Raw genomic sequence first — 17,191 nt, forward strand, 5'->3', positions numbered from 1 at the left:
GGGGAGGGGAGGGGGGACGATGGACTTTCAATAGTAATATCTAAAATTGTCGAGTCTGTTAATTGTGCAGTGTTTTAATAAAAATCTTATCTCTTCGGCTCGAGCAAAGGCTCAAATAATAGCGACGTTGTCTAGATGATTTATCTAATACATAAAAAAAAAAAACATTTACAAAGTATCTCGAGATAACGTAGAACAAATTATTATTAATAATAATAATGATAATAATTATCATAAAAAGAGACTTCAGAGTTGAAATTATGCTTGGACATTTTTTAATACTCTTCATCGATCAAATTTGATCATTTTACATACAATTAAAAGTTTATCGTAGTATAATAAATAATTATGCTTTAGTATAAATAATAAATAAATATAAAAGACGTTAAAAGAGAGGCTCTCATATATCAATAAAAAAAAAATCGATAAAATTTTCTATGGCAATCCGCATAAAAAGAAAAACGGAAAGCACCTATCTGTATAACTATTAAAATTCACCCAACCAATCTCTTAAAACCTAACTCTGCAAATACGTATATTTGCATTTATTTATTAATTTATTAATTTATTAATTTAAAAGGTCATAATCGCGAATACATGGTATTAAAGAATTTTTATAGTAAACTTGTTTCGCTAATGGTTAAGCGTTCTGGAAACTAAAAACTCGCTCGCCTCATATCTGTCTTATGTTTAATAACATTGCAATCTATATAATTAGTTGGAAAAAGAACAAGAGAGAGAGAGAGAGAGAGAGAGAGAGAGAGAGAAATGTAATCAAACCCTTGTCCTAGGAATCGATTCAGAAAAAGTACAGTTAAAGCTTTACAGGTGCGTGACATCAGCGAGAGAGTGAAGAACGTTTCACAGATTCTTGGAAAATTAGAAAATGTCAATTCCGACGCTCCAAGTACTACGAGCGAACGTAGCGAACCATCCACAGACGAACAAACTCGTGCATTCAGCCGAGTTCAAGATCTTATCCAAACTGCTTTAGAACAGATACAAGATCTCCCAAGGTTCGTTCGGCCATTTATTTAAAGTACATTATTTTCTTAGGAAAATAGCCAAAATACTTGCGCTATCGGCCTTGTAGAATTTCATTAAAAAATGCTATTTTACATTCTATACATCGACACGACATAGCTCATGACTTTTGCTATCCTTCATTTCTTTCTTTATTCATTTTCTTATTTATGTTTTTATTTATATATATATATATTTTTTTTTTTTCAAATTAACGTCATTTAATTACTGAGAAAATAATATCTCTGTGTTTTAATTGACATGAATATCTTCTTTTTTTTCTCTCTTACGTGGTTCTCTTACACTTTACTTTCCACTGTATTTAATTTTATAATAATTTTAAAAGCTCATAAAAAGTACCTGTATTATTTTAATGGTTGAGACAACGTAAAAATTCCATCGTAAATACGTAATATGTATACACACGCGCACGCACGTACGCACACACACGCGCGCGCGCGCATAAACATATACGTGTGCGTGTGAAATAAAAACAAAAAAAAAATTATAAATAATTCTAGAGATGTTAGTCAAAGTTTCTTTATGGCTATAAATTGACGATTATCGGTAATATCGGATTTTATGTCAGGGTCGCTGAGCTCCAAACAATGCACAACGAGACGCAAATGTTTTTGCAAGAGACTAAGCACGCTTTGAAAGATGCAATCGTACAAGGAAACGAAGGCATCGAATTGAAAATGGCAGAAAATAAAGAAGAAACACGAGATTCGATCACTTCGTTGAGGTATGCAAGATTAAAATTGTTACGTTACCAACAAGTAAAGTTAACGTTCATTTTAATGGGAATCGATCATTATTAAATATACCGCTAGATTCACTTTTCAAACGCTTTTACATAGCGAGTGAATTACTCTATAAGGCAGTATACAATTCAGCAGCGGTCAATTTCGCAATAACTGTTTAAAATACAACCCTCGCCACTTCGTTATTTCGTCAGATTAAAGAATTTTGCCGTGGGAATTCGACGAGTACGGGGAAGGGGCCCTGCAAGTGCTAATAATGATTCCGCATCGTCCGCAGGTCCGATCTCACGAATAACGCCGAGCGAATAAATCAAGAACTGCATGATCTCGGCAAAGGCCAATCCGTCATGGTGGAAATGGCGGATCACGTACTGGATACGAAAAAGAGGCTCGAGCATGCCTACAAGATACTGCGCGAGGTCGGTGAGCTCGTGATGGCGCAAGGATTGAACATCAATCACACGCTCAACTCGCGATTCGACGGAATCTCAAATGACATAATGGACAATCAGAATGGTGCCTTAGCTAACTTAACCGTTAAAATGGAGCAAGAGATGAATCAGGTGAGTGAGATTTTTAAGAAGCTTGCTTTTTCATTGCCATGATCGATCATTGGCTGGCTACCTCCTGAAATTGCCGAGCATCATGCTTAATCGAGCTTAATCAACAATTTTCTATGAGCATTAATGTAGCTGTTTTGTTGTCGAATTGTGTCGCAGGTCTGGCGACAGATAAACGTCATGTACCAGCAAATGATGGAGAGTGCCAAAGCTCTGGACAAGCTTCATAAGCAAAACGAAGCCTACGTCAATGGAACAACGTCGACGATGGACGGCATGGAAAGCAAGGTATTGTTGATAAGCTGCTTCGTTAAAGAAAATATCTTTTAAAATATTAGCCAAAGATTTAAAGATAGAACGCATATTAATAAATAACAATTAACAAAATTATTCTCACAAAAATTATAATTATAAATTATTTTAATTTATTATATATATATATATATATATATATATATATATATATGAATTTGATATTTTAAATAAAAAACAGTTTTAAAAATTTTCATTAATGTCGACACGATATATATTTATAATTAAGTGTCAATACGAGTACATCTTCCCTGATGGCAAATGGTAAATCATTTATTCAAAATTCTAGTGAATAAAATATAAGCTATTGCGCATAATTCACATTTAGAACACATTTAATTCACAGCCCCCAATTCTAATTCACCTAACAAAAAATCTTTTACTATATACATATTTTATTATTATTATTATTATTATTATTATTATTATTATTGTTTGCGCCAAGGTATTATTCTCGCTACACGTTTCATTAAAAAATGCCATTTTATGTAGAAAAAAAAAATGAAAATAATTTTCTTGTTTTTTTTCCCTAAAAATCTCCAAATTGAATAGGGCAATGAAAATACTTGTTAATTGACATCATAGTTAAATTAAATTAATGCTAAAAGGTATAAAGAATAATAAAAGAATTAACGAACAACGAAATAATAATTCATTAAAGGTCGGGGAAATAACGAAGCGCATGAGCGAGGTCGACACGAATCTAAATTACCTGCTTGGTCGGCTATCCCTCGTCACCCAGGAATTCAACCAGATCAAACAAGGATTGGGGGCCGCTCTAGATAATATAAAAGCCTCTTTCAAGGAGGTCCAAGAGAGGGCTAATGACTTGAGTGGCAACCCGGGCCCTCACCCGGTGCCCGACAACTATAAGGAGCCGACGGATTCCTCGAGCGAACCCGTACTCAACATGACCTCGACCCGACGCTAATTGCTCTACATCCGTTACAGTGTACAGCTCTGTACGTTAAGTAATCTGATGCCGAGGATAGGGGCATCGTTTTTTTTTTTTTTTTTTTTTTTTTTTTTTATGTTGAAAATTTGATGCTTTTATGTAGCGTAGATTTGACGATCGAGTACTATTGTACTTTGATATGGTGATAGAGAAACGCGTATCGGTAAGGCCTGATTTATACTCGAAACTGTTAGATCATTAATTATTAATATTTCAAAACGATGCTGCGCGTAATATGCTAGAGCTTTTTATAACGCAAATGACCAATTGTTGCGTTATAAATGTAAAATAATTATAAAGCATCGATGAATAGAATGATTTTTTAAGCTTTTTTTAATTTCCAGAAAATTGTCAAAGGCGTGCTTGAGATTTTTTGGTTAGCGTAAATGAATTTGTTCGATCGATCAGAAGGAAAGAATTATAATTAATTGAATAGTTACGTACTCGAGCTATTGATACCGTAGCTTTACAACGATACGAAATCGTTTTTAAAAAATTATTCGGCTATTGAGCGAATGATTTATTAACACTTACATTCTTAAACGAATGAGTAATTAATTAATAGTAGTATCATCCTGATATTAAAAATAAATTACGTTTTTATTATTTAGAATTAATACGTAACATTAGGTATAACATTTTCATTAATGCTTAACGTTCTGTCGTCTTTATTAATAAGAATTACTCAATTGTTAGTTTAGAATTATAGTGATTTTCAATATTCTCACCATGAAATAAATATCTTAACTATTAAGATATAAGTTAATATTATACAACGAAATAATTATTTCTTTAATCGGTATGTATTATGTTAAATAGCATAAATATAATCTTATATTTCTCTTAAGGAGCTAATTTATTAGTTATTAAGAACATCGAATTGGACTAGTTGCAGTCTGCAACAATTAAAAACTACTGATAAATTGTATTTATAATTTTAAAACACTTGTCTCGATGCCTGATATGCCTATTTTCCAATTGTTTTTTGTTTGTTTTTGTTTTAAATTTTTATTTTAACTTATTTTCTTCTATCTTTTATAATTGGTTTCTCATAATTTCATCTAACGAAAAATTACAATAGTCTTAATCAACGTTTCCAAAATCTGTGAATATAATTTGAAATGTCTTTAAAAGAAAAACAGAAAAGAAAAATCACATGAAATAATAAACGTCAAACAATTTTCCTACACATAAGAATAAGGAATATATCCATTTGCTTATGTGCGAGCCTTTTCTTCTTTCTTTTTTGTTTTCATATGTATAAAATGTATTTTCACATATGTTTCTCTTTATGATTTCTTAAGCCGAGCAATGGCTTATGTCAAAAGTTATTTTTACAAGGTAAATAAGCACAAACAAACATGTGTTCAATAGAAAACTTATTGTTCGCATCATAATCTACTCCTGTTTATTGACAGCTACATTGGTGAGCCCTTAACGCGCCGTAAAAGCGATTCATTCTATATTATTTCTATTTAACGTTGCGTGATCTAATGAAAAAGTGTATTTTAAAAACTGCCGTTTTTAAATTCGTATTAAATAAGAAACTACATCACCAAAGCTATAATTTTATTAACATTTGCATTATTGAATCGAGGAGTAATTATGAGAATAAATATTCGGCGAGGCCCGCTTTAAGGGCCGATGGAAAGTTGAGTGAGAATATATTTTATCACGTAATTGAACTCGATCGAAACAATTTTGCTCTATGATTATAAAATGAAAACTTGTAGACTATTTTTACTATTACATTACGATAAACACTGTTTGTACTTTATATCAATATAAGATAATAAAATAAATACAAATGTCTCATCAATGATCAAAGGAGAGGAAATAAAAAACATAAATAAAGGTTTTAGAGTCAACTTAGTTTAATAAGCCCCCCCCCCCTCCATCCGTCCCTCCTTCCCTCCCTCCCAATCCCTAGTATTACGATATAATACAATTATGATAGTAGTATGATACAAGTAACAGTACAAAATAATTTTAAATGATTATGTACCCAAGCATCGTGAGAAGCACTTGGACGATGTTTGTCACATCCTAGTTACAAATTTTCATCTGGATTCCTTACTCTCGTTAGTAATTCGTCCTTACGCTTATTCTCCCTTTACTTTGTGACAGCTTTTTCTTCTTTTTTTTTTTTTTTTGTTTTTTTGTTTTTTTTTTTGTTTTGTTTAATATTGATAATTTAATTCCTTCCTTGGCAAAAATTTCTCGATGAAAATTAAAAAATCTCGATTACTCGTTTAATCACATTTCATTATATTATATATTATTTTATATATCATATTATGTATTATATTATACTTCTTTTTATTTTATTGTATTTTATTATATTTTGGAAGTTGTGACTTTATACAATGTTGTTGCTGCTGGAAGTGGATTTGAGTTTCGCCATGTTTCTTTTTATAAAATGTCGAAATTTAATAACGAAATGAATGTGGGTCATTTGCCTTCGATCCACTTAAATTTATAATATCTACCGTATGCATCAATTTTTATTATTATTAGTTCATTCCTATTGTTTCATTTTATCTTTTTAAAATTCATTTTGTTTACTTCTATTATCCCCGATGGAATTTTTGACATTCGATTCAGAAATCTGCTCTTCAACGCGACGTAAAATTCCCATAATTAATGATGTGCAGTATTATTATTATATGATTATGCGACAAAACGAACATTGGATCAACATTCCTCAACTTATCGATGATAGTATTTTCGATTTAATGTTATTTCTTTTAGTTTTTTACATTGTCATATTAGAGACGATTAAGCATCTGGTACGCCTATAAATTATTTGTCGACACATTCATAGATGTCGAATTGAAAAATTTAAGAATGAAAAAGAAACTTTGTTTAGAATGTTAAGTATAGAAATTCGAGCAAGTAGCGCTGATGCAGTGTTTATAGTTATTAATTTTAAAAACTAATTTATTATAAGAGGTATCGACATCGCTCAACACGAGATAGACAATGATTTTTTATATAATTTCTTTGCTTAGATTCATAGTTTGTGCAACGTTTTACTTAGAATTTGCGATAGACAAATTCTAGCCAACTTTTACAATCTATTTATGTGGCGAAAATTATCTAAAGATCATTTATACAAAATTTGTAGAAAATTGGTAAGTCACACGAGTTTTATTAAAAATTTTTTATAAATATTTTTAATAAAGAAATTTAAGCTTATGCATCTTTGTACATATGAGTTAAATGTAATGATGTTATCTAATAATGTACACGCTACTCTTGTACATCTATTTATGTAAATTCAAAATTTCAAAATGCATAAAGAGCAGTTTCTCACGACTCTTTTCAATTATGTATTTAATAAACTAACTTTTAAATATCATTACGCTACGAAAAAATATTCATGTAAATCGAAATCAATATATTTGTAGGTCGAGCACTGCATCAGCAAATTTATCTTGAAAAAATTTTGCATTTGACAATGAGAGGCCGGCAAAAAATAAGTCCCCTTCATTGTCCGTAGCACGAACAATGCCTTCGTGTATCAAGCAATCGATATCAGACGACCAACAAATGACTCTTTCACTCAACCGAAGAATGTACTCAAGCGACTCTTGTTTCAGCTCAGACCTTAGTCAAGACTTTCGCACGGATACACTTTGATCTATCGAATAAGAATTCTGACTTCTTATTTGAATGTGTATGATGGTGAGTACGCGCACTACGGACGTACCGTTAAAAACTTGCATTAAAAAGAGCGATTTCGCTGAATAGGATTAAATCCCTCGCTCCTTATATTTCCCTATTTTCGTACTATAGCATTCACTTTACAACGAAATATCTTTTAAGCGAACTGGCCAATTTGATCGCCGCCGACATTTATTTATTATGTACGAGATTTCCCTTGCTATTTATATGTTGAATGTCGGAAACTTTTCATTCACCTTACAATCCGAAAAATACACGATACCGATATTTATAATTTATCATCACGCTCGACTCTCCCAATGATTGTTAATCGTAGATAACTTTGAGTTATACAAACAATAATGTATACCAAGTATTAAATTGGATATAAATTAAGAAATAATAAAGAAATGCTTCTACTTTAATAATAATGCGAATGAGATAATTATATAATTTTATTAGAATAATCCATATGAAATAAAGAGGGCCTACTAACTTCAGCTAACTTCGTATAACTTAAGAATTAAATTTAATTTAAATTCATTTAATTGAAATAATATTTGATTAGATTATTAAATGACGAGGTAATAATTGAAAAAAAAAAATGTTACTGGAAGTAAAAGTTCTCTGACAATATAAATAATATAACAATATAAATAAATCAACCGAATGATGTAAATATCATTACATTTGCTGTAAATTCGTATCTTAATCGTATGTAGCTTTATGTTGACTTAATGATCCATTTGTTTCCTATATTTCAAGATTATTTTCTCATGCCCCAAATGATTTTCAAAAAAATCTTATTTTCTTCACAAATGAGAAAAGCAGCTATTGCGATAAAAAGGGATGATCGTATCTAAAGATTAAATTAAAGATCTCAATTTTTTTCGTACACTCAATTTTAATGTCTCCACTTATAATCGACTATGAAAATAATAAACTTTCTAAACAAAACAAAAATATACAGCTGGCTGAAATCACTAACAACCACATTTCTTTAATAATTAACTTTGTAATACGCTCTTCTTCCGTTATTCATTTACGTCGACTGAAATCTTGAATCTTTATCCCCCACCAAGGAGAGTCGAGACCTTATGTACGTTTCCAATAGACTTCTTCTTCTCCGTTACATATTATCGCAATCGCTCGCAAGAAGCCACTTGAAAGAAAAAAAAAATCGAATAAGAAATATAATGGAGATAAGGAAAAATAACAGTTTTCAAATTCCCGACAATTGGTGCGCTCATATCATTGTCGCCATTTTTCCATTCATACGCATAAATTAATGTATTTGCGATTCGCAAGTTTGTCGTTTATTTGTACAGCTGTAATAATTATAAAACAAATATGCTAATTACTCGGCAAAAAATTGATACACTAGCATGCGATTATTTCAGATTTGCACTTCCTATTGAGCTTTACATAGATTGATTAGAAGAACACACTGTTGTTGGCATGATCCAATGAATTCAAGAATATCGTATGATAAAAAAGAAAAAGAAAATAAGGATTGACTAAAACACGTTTGCGTACGGCGACATAATTCGCGTGAAAACGAAAATCTTTAGAATTAATTAGCAGTGGCAATTTTTTGTTTGCTTCATTTCACAATTATCACTTATTGCATTGCCTTTAATAATTTAGTAATCTAAGCTGCATTTTATATAGTCATTATTTTTTCTTCTCTTGAACACGCTTATTTGTGAACTTTTAAATAGAATTATGGAATATGATGTAGACATAAAATAATACAAGCTTATATAAGAATTTCTTCTTAGCAATTCATTGCTGTAAATACGTTTAAAAATTCGTTATTTAATTACAATCGAATATGAAAAATAGCAATTAACTAAACGCGAATTAATATTAAGATAAACGATTTTTTTTATACACATTTTTAACAATAATAATTATAACGTCATACCGATTTTTCACTCGATCATTTGTTATCTAAACATTTCGCAACAATTGTCAGAAAAGATATTTTTGATGCATAATATGTATAAAACTTTGATCCTTGTGCGACTATATGAATATGTTTATAAGAAAAGCTTATGGAAATTCCTAATGAAATTAAAAAGCCTAATAAATTAGATTTCTATAAGTTTATACATTGTTTATTACAAGCTTTTCAGAATCCTTGAAAGAAAAAAAAATAATAAATCGTTTACAATTTATTTACATGCTTTAATAAATCATAATATATTCATTTAATAATTATTTCAAGGATTAAAAATTATTTAAAGGACTTTAGTGTACGACTTTGTTGTTTTTAAAGGATTCGCCGACACATTGTAATGCGATGGTAAAACTTACTTTATTCGCACTTGATTGTGCAGAGCGCATCGATCATAAATTAATTATTAGCATTGATTTTGCATGTGCAAATTATAAAATTCCAGCTATAAACCGTATCGTTTTATATTAAAATCAAATCCCTGATAAATTTCTTATAACCAAGAGAAATGGAAATTTTCTGTTTTCTTTTTCTACTTTACAGTTACAAGCTCAGTTTGACTTTTAATCATTGAAAACAATATATCGCAAAACATACAGTACATACTAATGAAAATCCGACAAAATCATTTCTATAAAAATAATGTTATAATAGCTCTATGCATTGAGCATAATCGTACGGATCTTCATAAATCCTTCCGGGTTTCTCTTTTATATAAACCCAACCCTAGCACGTGCCTTTGTCCAAAATGTCTTTCAAATTTCAATAAACTCAATAAACCACACGGCACATTTGTATACAAGCAATCAATTCTTGATCGAATCATTAATATTCTTATGCATACACACACGCGCGCGCGCACACTAATTTATTATAACACACACATATATATATATATATATATATATATATATATGCGCACGGGAATTACCGTTATTAAAACGAAAAAAAAAAAATGTATCAGACGTAGACGACTGTTGCTCGATAATATTTTCATTATTTCCTTCGATACAATTTATTTGCCAGTACTTGCTTTTTATACAATTTTCTTCTTGTCGGGTATCAACTTTAGAGAGACGCCCACTAAATATACTTTACAGATATTGTATGATTATTTTCATTATGATCGATATAGCTATTCCATATTTTTATATAATTATTCTTCTTACATCATTTGTTTATCTTATAGATTTATTATAAATTATAATAATTATTAATAATTAAATAACAACGCTTCCTCTTTACTATTATTTATTTATATTGGCTCATGCCTGATTCGTTATCGCGCTTCTTTTGCTCCTCTTTTTATCCGCGGTGCGTTTACGGATAAACGAATTACTTATTTATTTATTTGTAATACGTGTTATAACGTTTTAATACAACCGGATTATCAACAAATAAATGTCTCTCTCACTCTTTCTCTCTCTCTCTCTCTCTCTCTCAATTTATTTATTTATTCGTTTATTATCGCTTTTCATTTACTTTTTGCTCTTCTATTCAAAATCAATCATGAATTATACGTTGCATTTATTCCGAACTTGTTTGTCGCGATAAAAAAATAGCAAAGTTATAATAAATCTTTAAAGTAACATTAGTCATGAAAATATGTAAATATGTAAACGTTTATTTCTGTGTTATATAATTTTACGATGCTGAATTCAGTTTATAGTATTATTCAAGTAGAATAGAGCTTGGAAAATGATCGAGAACAAGATATAAGTATATTTACGACAAGTAGCAGTGATTATTCGAATAATGATAAATACCGCTTTGTATGATTGTTTTTTTATTATTAAATTAATAAAATAAACAAGTGTAAACTGACAAAAATTATTTGAGAATAGGTTTTTAATAATTGCATTAAAAATTGTACCATTGTGTTATTTAGTTTTGTGCGATTGTTAAAACATTGTTCAACGTAAATAAACCATCGAAATGCTATTAGATTTAATTATCAATGTCTCTAACTTGATAAGAATCAAATGTAATCAATCTGCAATATTCATATTTTTCTGCTATAAAAATGTATAATAGTCTTCTAGAGGAATGTATAAATCTCAAATATTATATTAAATTAGAAAGTAAGAAGAATATAAATGATTTTGGAACTCGACAGTGCTTCAAGCTCGACTCTATTTTACATATTTTCTATTTTTCATTTGCTTTTTTACGTTTGTGTCTAAGCAAATAAGTATACATACATTTTCTTTAAACCCGTACGATGAGACGTATCTCTATTACAAAAGGACATTTTTATTGTTCCTTCAAAATAAAATTGTATGTATATATGCTCATATATATTTTTATTTTATTTTATTTTTTTAATTTTATTTATTTATATATATTTATATATATATATATATATATATATATATATATATATATATATATATATATATATATATATATATATATATTGTGTGTGTGTGTTTATTTATATATATTTTTTTTTGTTTTTGGTTATTTAAATTCAAAAAGTATTCGAACACTTCATGTATTCAAAATGCAATATAGATTAATTTTAGCCAAGAGTATATGTGGAAATATTGCTGGATACTAGTATCGTAAATCTTTGAGGTTTTCTTTATTTTTAGTCTCTCTTTGGATTTTATAATAAATATACATATAAATATATATATATACATGAACATATCGATATTTATATTTATGCAGACGAATCATAAAAAGGTCTGCTGTGGCAGCTTTTACGGATTTACAGAACGACGACCATTGCCTTTTCTCGTATTTGTTTTTCATCGAGCATAATCAAGACTTCTCTAAACATGTATATATATATATATGAGCTCTCTTTCTTTCTTTCTTTCTTTCTTTCTTTCTTTCTCTCTCTCTCTCTCTCTCTCATTCTCGTTCGCTCTTACGCTCACTTTCATGCAAGAACTATAATATTCGTGTCGACGCTGTCAAGTTTACCTCCTTTGCATATATATGATGCGTTGGATGCGAGAAGGCCGTATACAGGCTTGGACGACCTTATTCCTTAAGTAGTTTTCTGTTTATGTTTCTCTTCGTTTTATTTTGTTTAAAAAAATAAGACTCCGTATTATATTAATTATTATTTATAGCAATAATAAATTTCGTTATTAAATTGTCAATTAATTTTCTTCATGCAATAAAGGTGTCTTTAAACTCGTATTTGCAGCATCGTGTTTAAATTTTTATTTATATAAAAACAATGTTATTCGTATGCTATATATCATTATAAATATTGTTGTGTCCACTTAATATTTTTCAGTATTTTTTTTTCTTTTTGCAATTTTTTAAAAAACACGAATGTATACATCATAGGTAATTGTTATGAAAAAGCTTATGGCTTAACTAGCGTGAGGGTTTTAAAAAATTTAATTAATCAGCTAATATAAATGTCTAATTTTTAAATACTATTGAAAGAAGGGGACAAACCGGACCAAAAAATGGATAAAATAAAACGAAATAGTAAGCATAAAATTGATATTGTTTATAATTTATATTCCATCTAATAATATGCCGAAATGTAAAATCTAGACTATAAAATATTTAATTTACGGAATAAGGACATCGAGCCAAAATCTCATAAATCTTTCATATTATACCCATTTATTTTTACTGATAGAAAGCCAAAAATTTGCAGATACACAGTACAAGTTTCGCTGTTGAATTTAAAACGTCTTGTTACGAGCAACCGAGACCCTAAATACTGATTTCACTAAAAGCTCGAATATTTCGGATCGACTGGTAATGTGCAAATTCATAATTCGCACGCCGTCGTTGGAAGGTGGTGAAAAATTCATTTGGCCATCAAATTAACAGAAAAACTAACTGTGTATTTGTACAAATATTTCAAAGGAGACTAGGCGAAAATGCCACTTTTACGGGGATGTCGGATACCGACAAAAATTTCCGTTCCACTACCGTTTGTATTTTATAATTTACACAAATATCTTATCTTATTCGTTACTTCGTTCAATATAGCTATGCACTCACGAACCACCAGCTGCAACGTGCAATTGTCTATGAATCCAATGGATTGGGAAGTTAGGATTGGGTTGGGTTGGGTGGGGGATGGGAGATGAGGTCGAGGGCAAAGAGGCGAGGAGCTCGGTAACTTTCCCAGAAGCGTACACAACCGTCCACCCAAGATCTTGCCACCGCGTGCAAGCGGGATGAACGCAACGATCGGCAGCACCCAGCGCAGGCACCGATACCGACACCGACACCGACATCGACACCGACACTGGCACTGGCACCGGTAACAGCACTAGCACTAGCACTAGCACTGGCACTAGTACCAGCACCAGCACTAGCATTCAGCATCAACATCAGCAGCAACGGCAATGGCAACGGTAACGGCAACGGCAACGGCAACGGCAACGGCAACGGCAACGGCAACGACAACGGCATCAGCAACGACAACGGCATCAGCACCAACACCAGCACCAGCACCAGCTCGCGCTCCTCATCGGCTACCTCTAACAGACGGAAGCGATCGGACTCGAATGGGATCGAAGCCTCGAACGACGAAGGGACAATCAGGGGCCGACGAATAGGGCGCGAGGACGTAGTTGGGTCACTCCCCTGTGTTGGAGGAGTCTGGCCCAGGTGCTGGGCCGAAGGCAGGCGTCTGCTAGCTCGTGTTGCTGGAGGTAGATTTGCGCAGCGTGCGTTTGCCGCGCCTACGCGGGTGCGAGTGGTCCTAGCTGCTCGTCGAGGCGATCGGACTGACGGGACTGAGGGGACTGCGGGCCGAGTCCCGCAGGCAACCCGTCAAGGTGAGCACGAGCTTGCGACTGCCCGCGTGGTCGCGGTGCTCGCACAGCCAGACGCCCTGCCACGTGCCCAGGGCGAGCTTCCCGTCCGTTATCGGGATGCTGAGCGAAGAGCCGAGGAAGCAGGCCTTCACGTGCGCCGGCTAAAAAATACAATAAGTCGCGAGACTAGGATTAGGCGTACCAATGGCATTACAGTGTTTATTGACGACAGTCAACTGGGAAATTGGATCGCGCGGTTTCCACGTCTGCGACGAAAAATATTAATTTCACTCATCCGTACGTCATCCGTAATGGACATTATTTTTACGGCCATGCAGGGGATTGTAATGATAGGCAATTTTATTGTTATCCGACGCTTTACTTGTGCATCCTCATCGTGTACAAAGTGTACAATAGTCCTGTTGTTACGGTGATCTTAAGCGATGTTTCCGTCCTTGACTTAACCTTAAAATTCATTATGTATTGTGCTACTTTCTCTGGTAAACTAAACATTATCAGATGTATCAATGAACAATGGATTAATTCTTATTATGCAGATAAATATAGTGAAATTCAGGGCAAAGCTATTGTGCTTGGCATTGAATGTTGAAAACTTGTTGCTGAGATACTAGTCAATATTTGTATTATAAATTTCTTTCTAAAATTTCTTTATAATTAACTTTCGTCTTTTATGTAATTTCAGAATTTCTCTACTCGGCAATTTAAAATTAGAATCGAATTTACGATAATTTCTACTTCCTTCTGTCCCCGAAGATTTAGATAAGAATTCAATTCGATTTTAGGTTAATTGCAAAAACTACCCTGATTTCAAATCCGACCTAACATAAAATTTCAATTTAAATTCAAATGTTTTTCAACATCATTAATAACTTAAGAAAATATTTATTTTCTTAAAAATAATTTTTAATAAATGTTCTTTATATGTTAAACAAAAAGCTGAATCAGTATTAGATTGATTATACGAAAAATTTACAATTGAAACTTTATGTATATATATAGACAGAGAGAGAGAGAGAGATAGAGAGAGAGAGAGAGAGAGAGTAATGTGGAATATAAATATTTGTATAATTAATGAAATTATATAATTATACAAGGCCATATTTTTTTATCCATGTTACGTGAAAAGACTTATAGAGGACTAAAGTTTATTTAATTTGATCTTATTTAAATTGATAATAAAAATATCTATATTCATATAGTCTAGAATGAAGATAAACATACGCAACTCTTAATAATAAGGCAATACATTTTATATTATCTATCATAGATAAAGGTATATAATTTATATCGTTACTTGAGTTTTTGTTATTTTTCAGGCCTTAAGACTTTAATTACCATTGAAATGGATTTCTAAACTGTGGGAAAATATACAGGAAAATCATTGCACGAATTGCATTGTAATTAAGAATCAAATTCTTAAGTATCTCCTTGTTAAATAAAATAAATTTAAAAACAAAAAAATTTATAGTTTCATTTTACCATATCATCAGGCCCTTCACAACTATGTCTATAGGGCAATCCTTCAGGAACTATTTTGTTAAGCATCATTTCCATGTCATCCCTAACATCAGGATCCCAACTCTCATTTAACGCCAGACTGGCTGAAGTGTGAAGAACTGAAAATTCAAATTCAACACATTAGTGTTCACATCACTATGAAATTTCATTACATACAAAATGCCAATATATAGATATGTATAATTATTAATATTATAAAGAATAATCATTTTACAAATGAAAGCACAAAATTTGTAAATAAAATTTATTCTATAATAATGCAAATGATTCTACTTAATCGTATGAAACTTGATTTAGTCTCAAATTAACCAAAAAATTATACTTTTTAACGATTGATTAAGCACAAAATTAAACAATTTATTCGCTTCTGTAAGAATAAAATTGTTATACTGCATTACTATTAAAGTAAAATATTAGTGTACGCGTGTGTATTCTATTTGCAATTGTTTTTACTTAATCGTTCACCATTGCTTATAGTGTTTTCAACTTAGTCCAAATGTAGTTTAATCTACTCTTTTAATTTTACTCCGTAATATAATCAGAAAGTTTATTGTAATCGACGAAATTCGTCTTAGACATTATTGAAACGCAATCTCAATAGCTTTCAAGATTTTCTTGTCAATATTGAAAGAAACCAAAAGTAAATATTATATAAATAAGCAAAATTAGAATTTTGATATTTCTATTTTGATTCTCATTTTATGATTCATACAGTTTAGAGCAACAATCTCATGGTTTTCTTCCTGCTTCTACTTTTAAAAACTCTTTCCACGAAAACTAAACGATAAAATTCACACAACTTTCATAAAAGTCAATGCTCTTTTTCAATAATCATTTATTGCTCGGTGAACTAGAGAGAATTGCGTACAACCAACAACATTGGCAGTAAATGTCGCTTTAGTCTCAATATGTTCTACCCTCGAGATCCAGCTAGGATTTAACTAAATTAGAAGTGTCGGTCGACGCTTGCCAATAGGAAAAGGTACGCACTTTGTATATGACAGAGGCCAACAGAGAATTGGCACAGCTCTGGTATCTGCCTAAGTATTTCCTCGGTGACAAGATGCACGCCCCTATGCTGGGGCCTCAGGTTGATCTTCTTCTGGAACCAGGCGTTCCCGATCTGTATGCCCTTTTGTGACGATGCCATGTCTCTCTCGAATCTAGTGTCCCAGTGCTCGGCTCAACAGCTCCTTAGCATGGACAATCGCGCACTTGCAGCAACTCACGCACGCAATAGTGACCAAGAGCCGATGGCCCTGGCGGACGTTGCAACACTAGGTTTCGGCTCCTCGCAGAGGACGTAAACCCATATCGGGCCTCGAAGGTTGAGCAAGCGCCGCCGGGTCTCTTGGATCCGACGAGAACTAGGAGCGGCCGTGACTGCTGGTCATCAACCTGGTCATGCTCGTCCTCGACCTCCTCGTGGTCGTAGTCGTAGTCGTAGTCGTAGTAGTAGTAGTAGTAGTAGTAGTAGTAGTAGTAGTAGTAGTAGTAGTAGTAGTAGTAGTAGTAGTAGTAGTAGTAGTAGTAGTAGTAGTAGTAGTAGTAGTAGTAGTAGTAGTAGTAGTAGTAGTAGTAGTAGTAGTAGTAGTAGTAGTAGTCGTCGTCGTCGTCGTCGTCCTACTGCTTCTACTCCTGCTGTTGCTCTTCGGGGCTGGGCGTTA

At 32.0% G+C, this 17,191-nt stretch overlaps 2 protein-coding genes across 2 annotated transcripts in view; one reads left to right on the forward strand and one right to left on the reverse strand.

Moving 5' to 3' along the window:
* LOC105367713 (uncharacterized) overlaps positions 1-4,058 on the forward strand; it is a 17,138-nt gene extending 13,080 nt beyond the window's left edge. The window contains exons 5-8 of the mRNA XM_011506482.1: positions 1,554-1,768; positions 2,065-2,350; positions 2,507-2,635; positions 3,321-4,058. Coding sequence (XP_011504784.1) covers positions 1,554-1,768; positions 2,065-2,350; positions 2,507-2,635; positions 3,321-3,590 — 900 coding nt within the window. The 3' untranslated portion in view covers positions 3,591-4,058. The remainder of the gene's footprint in view (positions 1-1,553; positions 1,769-2,064; positions 2,351-2,506; positions 2,636-3,320) is intronic.
* Positions 4,059-13,687: 9,629 nt separating this feature from the next.
* LOC105367531 (UPF0047 protein C4A8.02c) lies at positions 13,688-16,978 on the reverse strand. Its single transcript, XM_011506273.1, has 3 exons — positions 16,515-16,978; positions 15,486-15,622; positions 13,688-14,146 (listed from the first exon to the last, which is right to left on the reverse strand). The coding sequence occupies exons 1-3, from the start codon at positions 16,672-16,674 to the stop codon at positions 13,931-13,933; spliced, it is 513 nt and encodes a 170-aa protein (XP_011504575.1). The 5' UTR covers positions 16,675-16,978; the 3' UTR covers positions 13,688-13,930.
* Positions 16,979-17,191: the final 213 nt, after the last annotated feature.

The sequence above is a fragment of the Ceratosolen solmsi genome, unplaced genomic scaffold, assembly GCF_000503995.2.
Source record: "Ceratosolen solmsi marchali unplaced genomic scaffold, CerSol_1.0 scaffold7, whole genome shotgun sequence".
Lineage (NCBI taxonomy): Eukaryota > Metazoa > Arthropoda > Insecta > Hymenoptera > Agaonidae > Ceratosolen > Ceratosolen solmsi.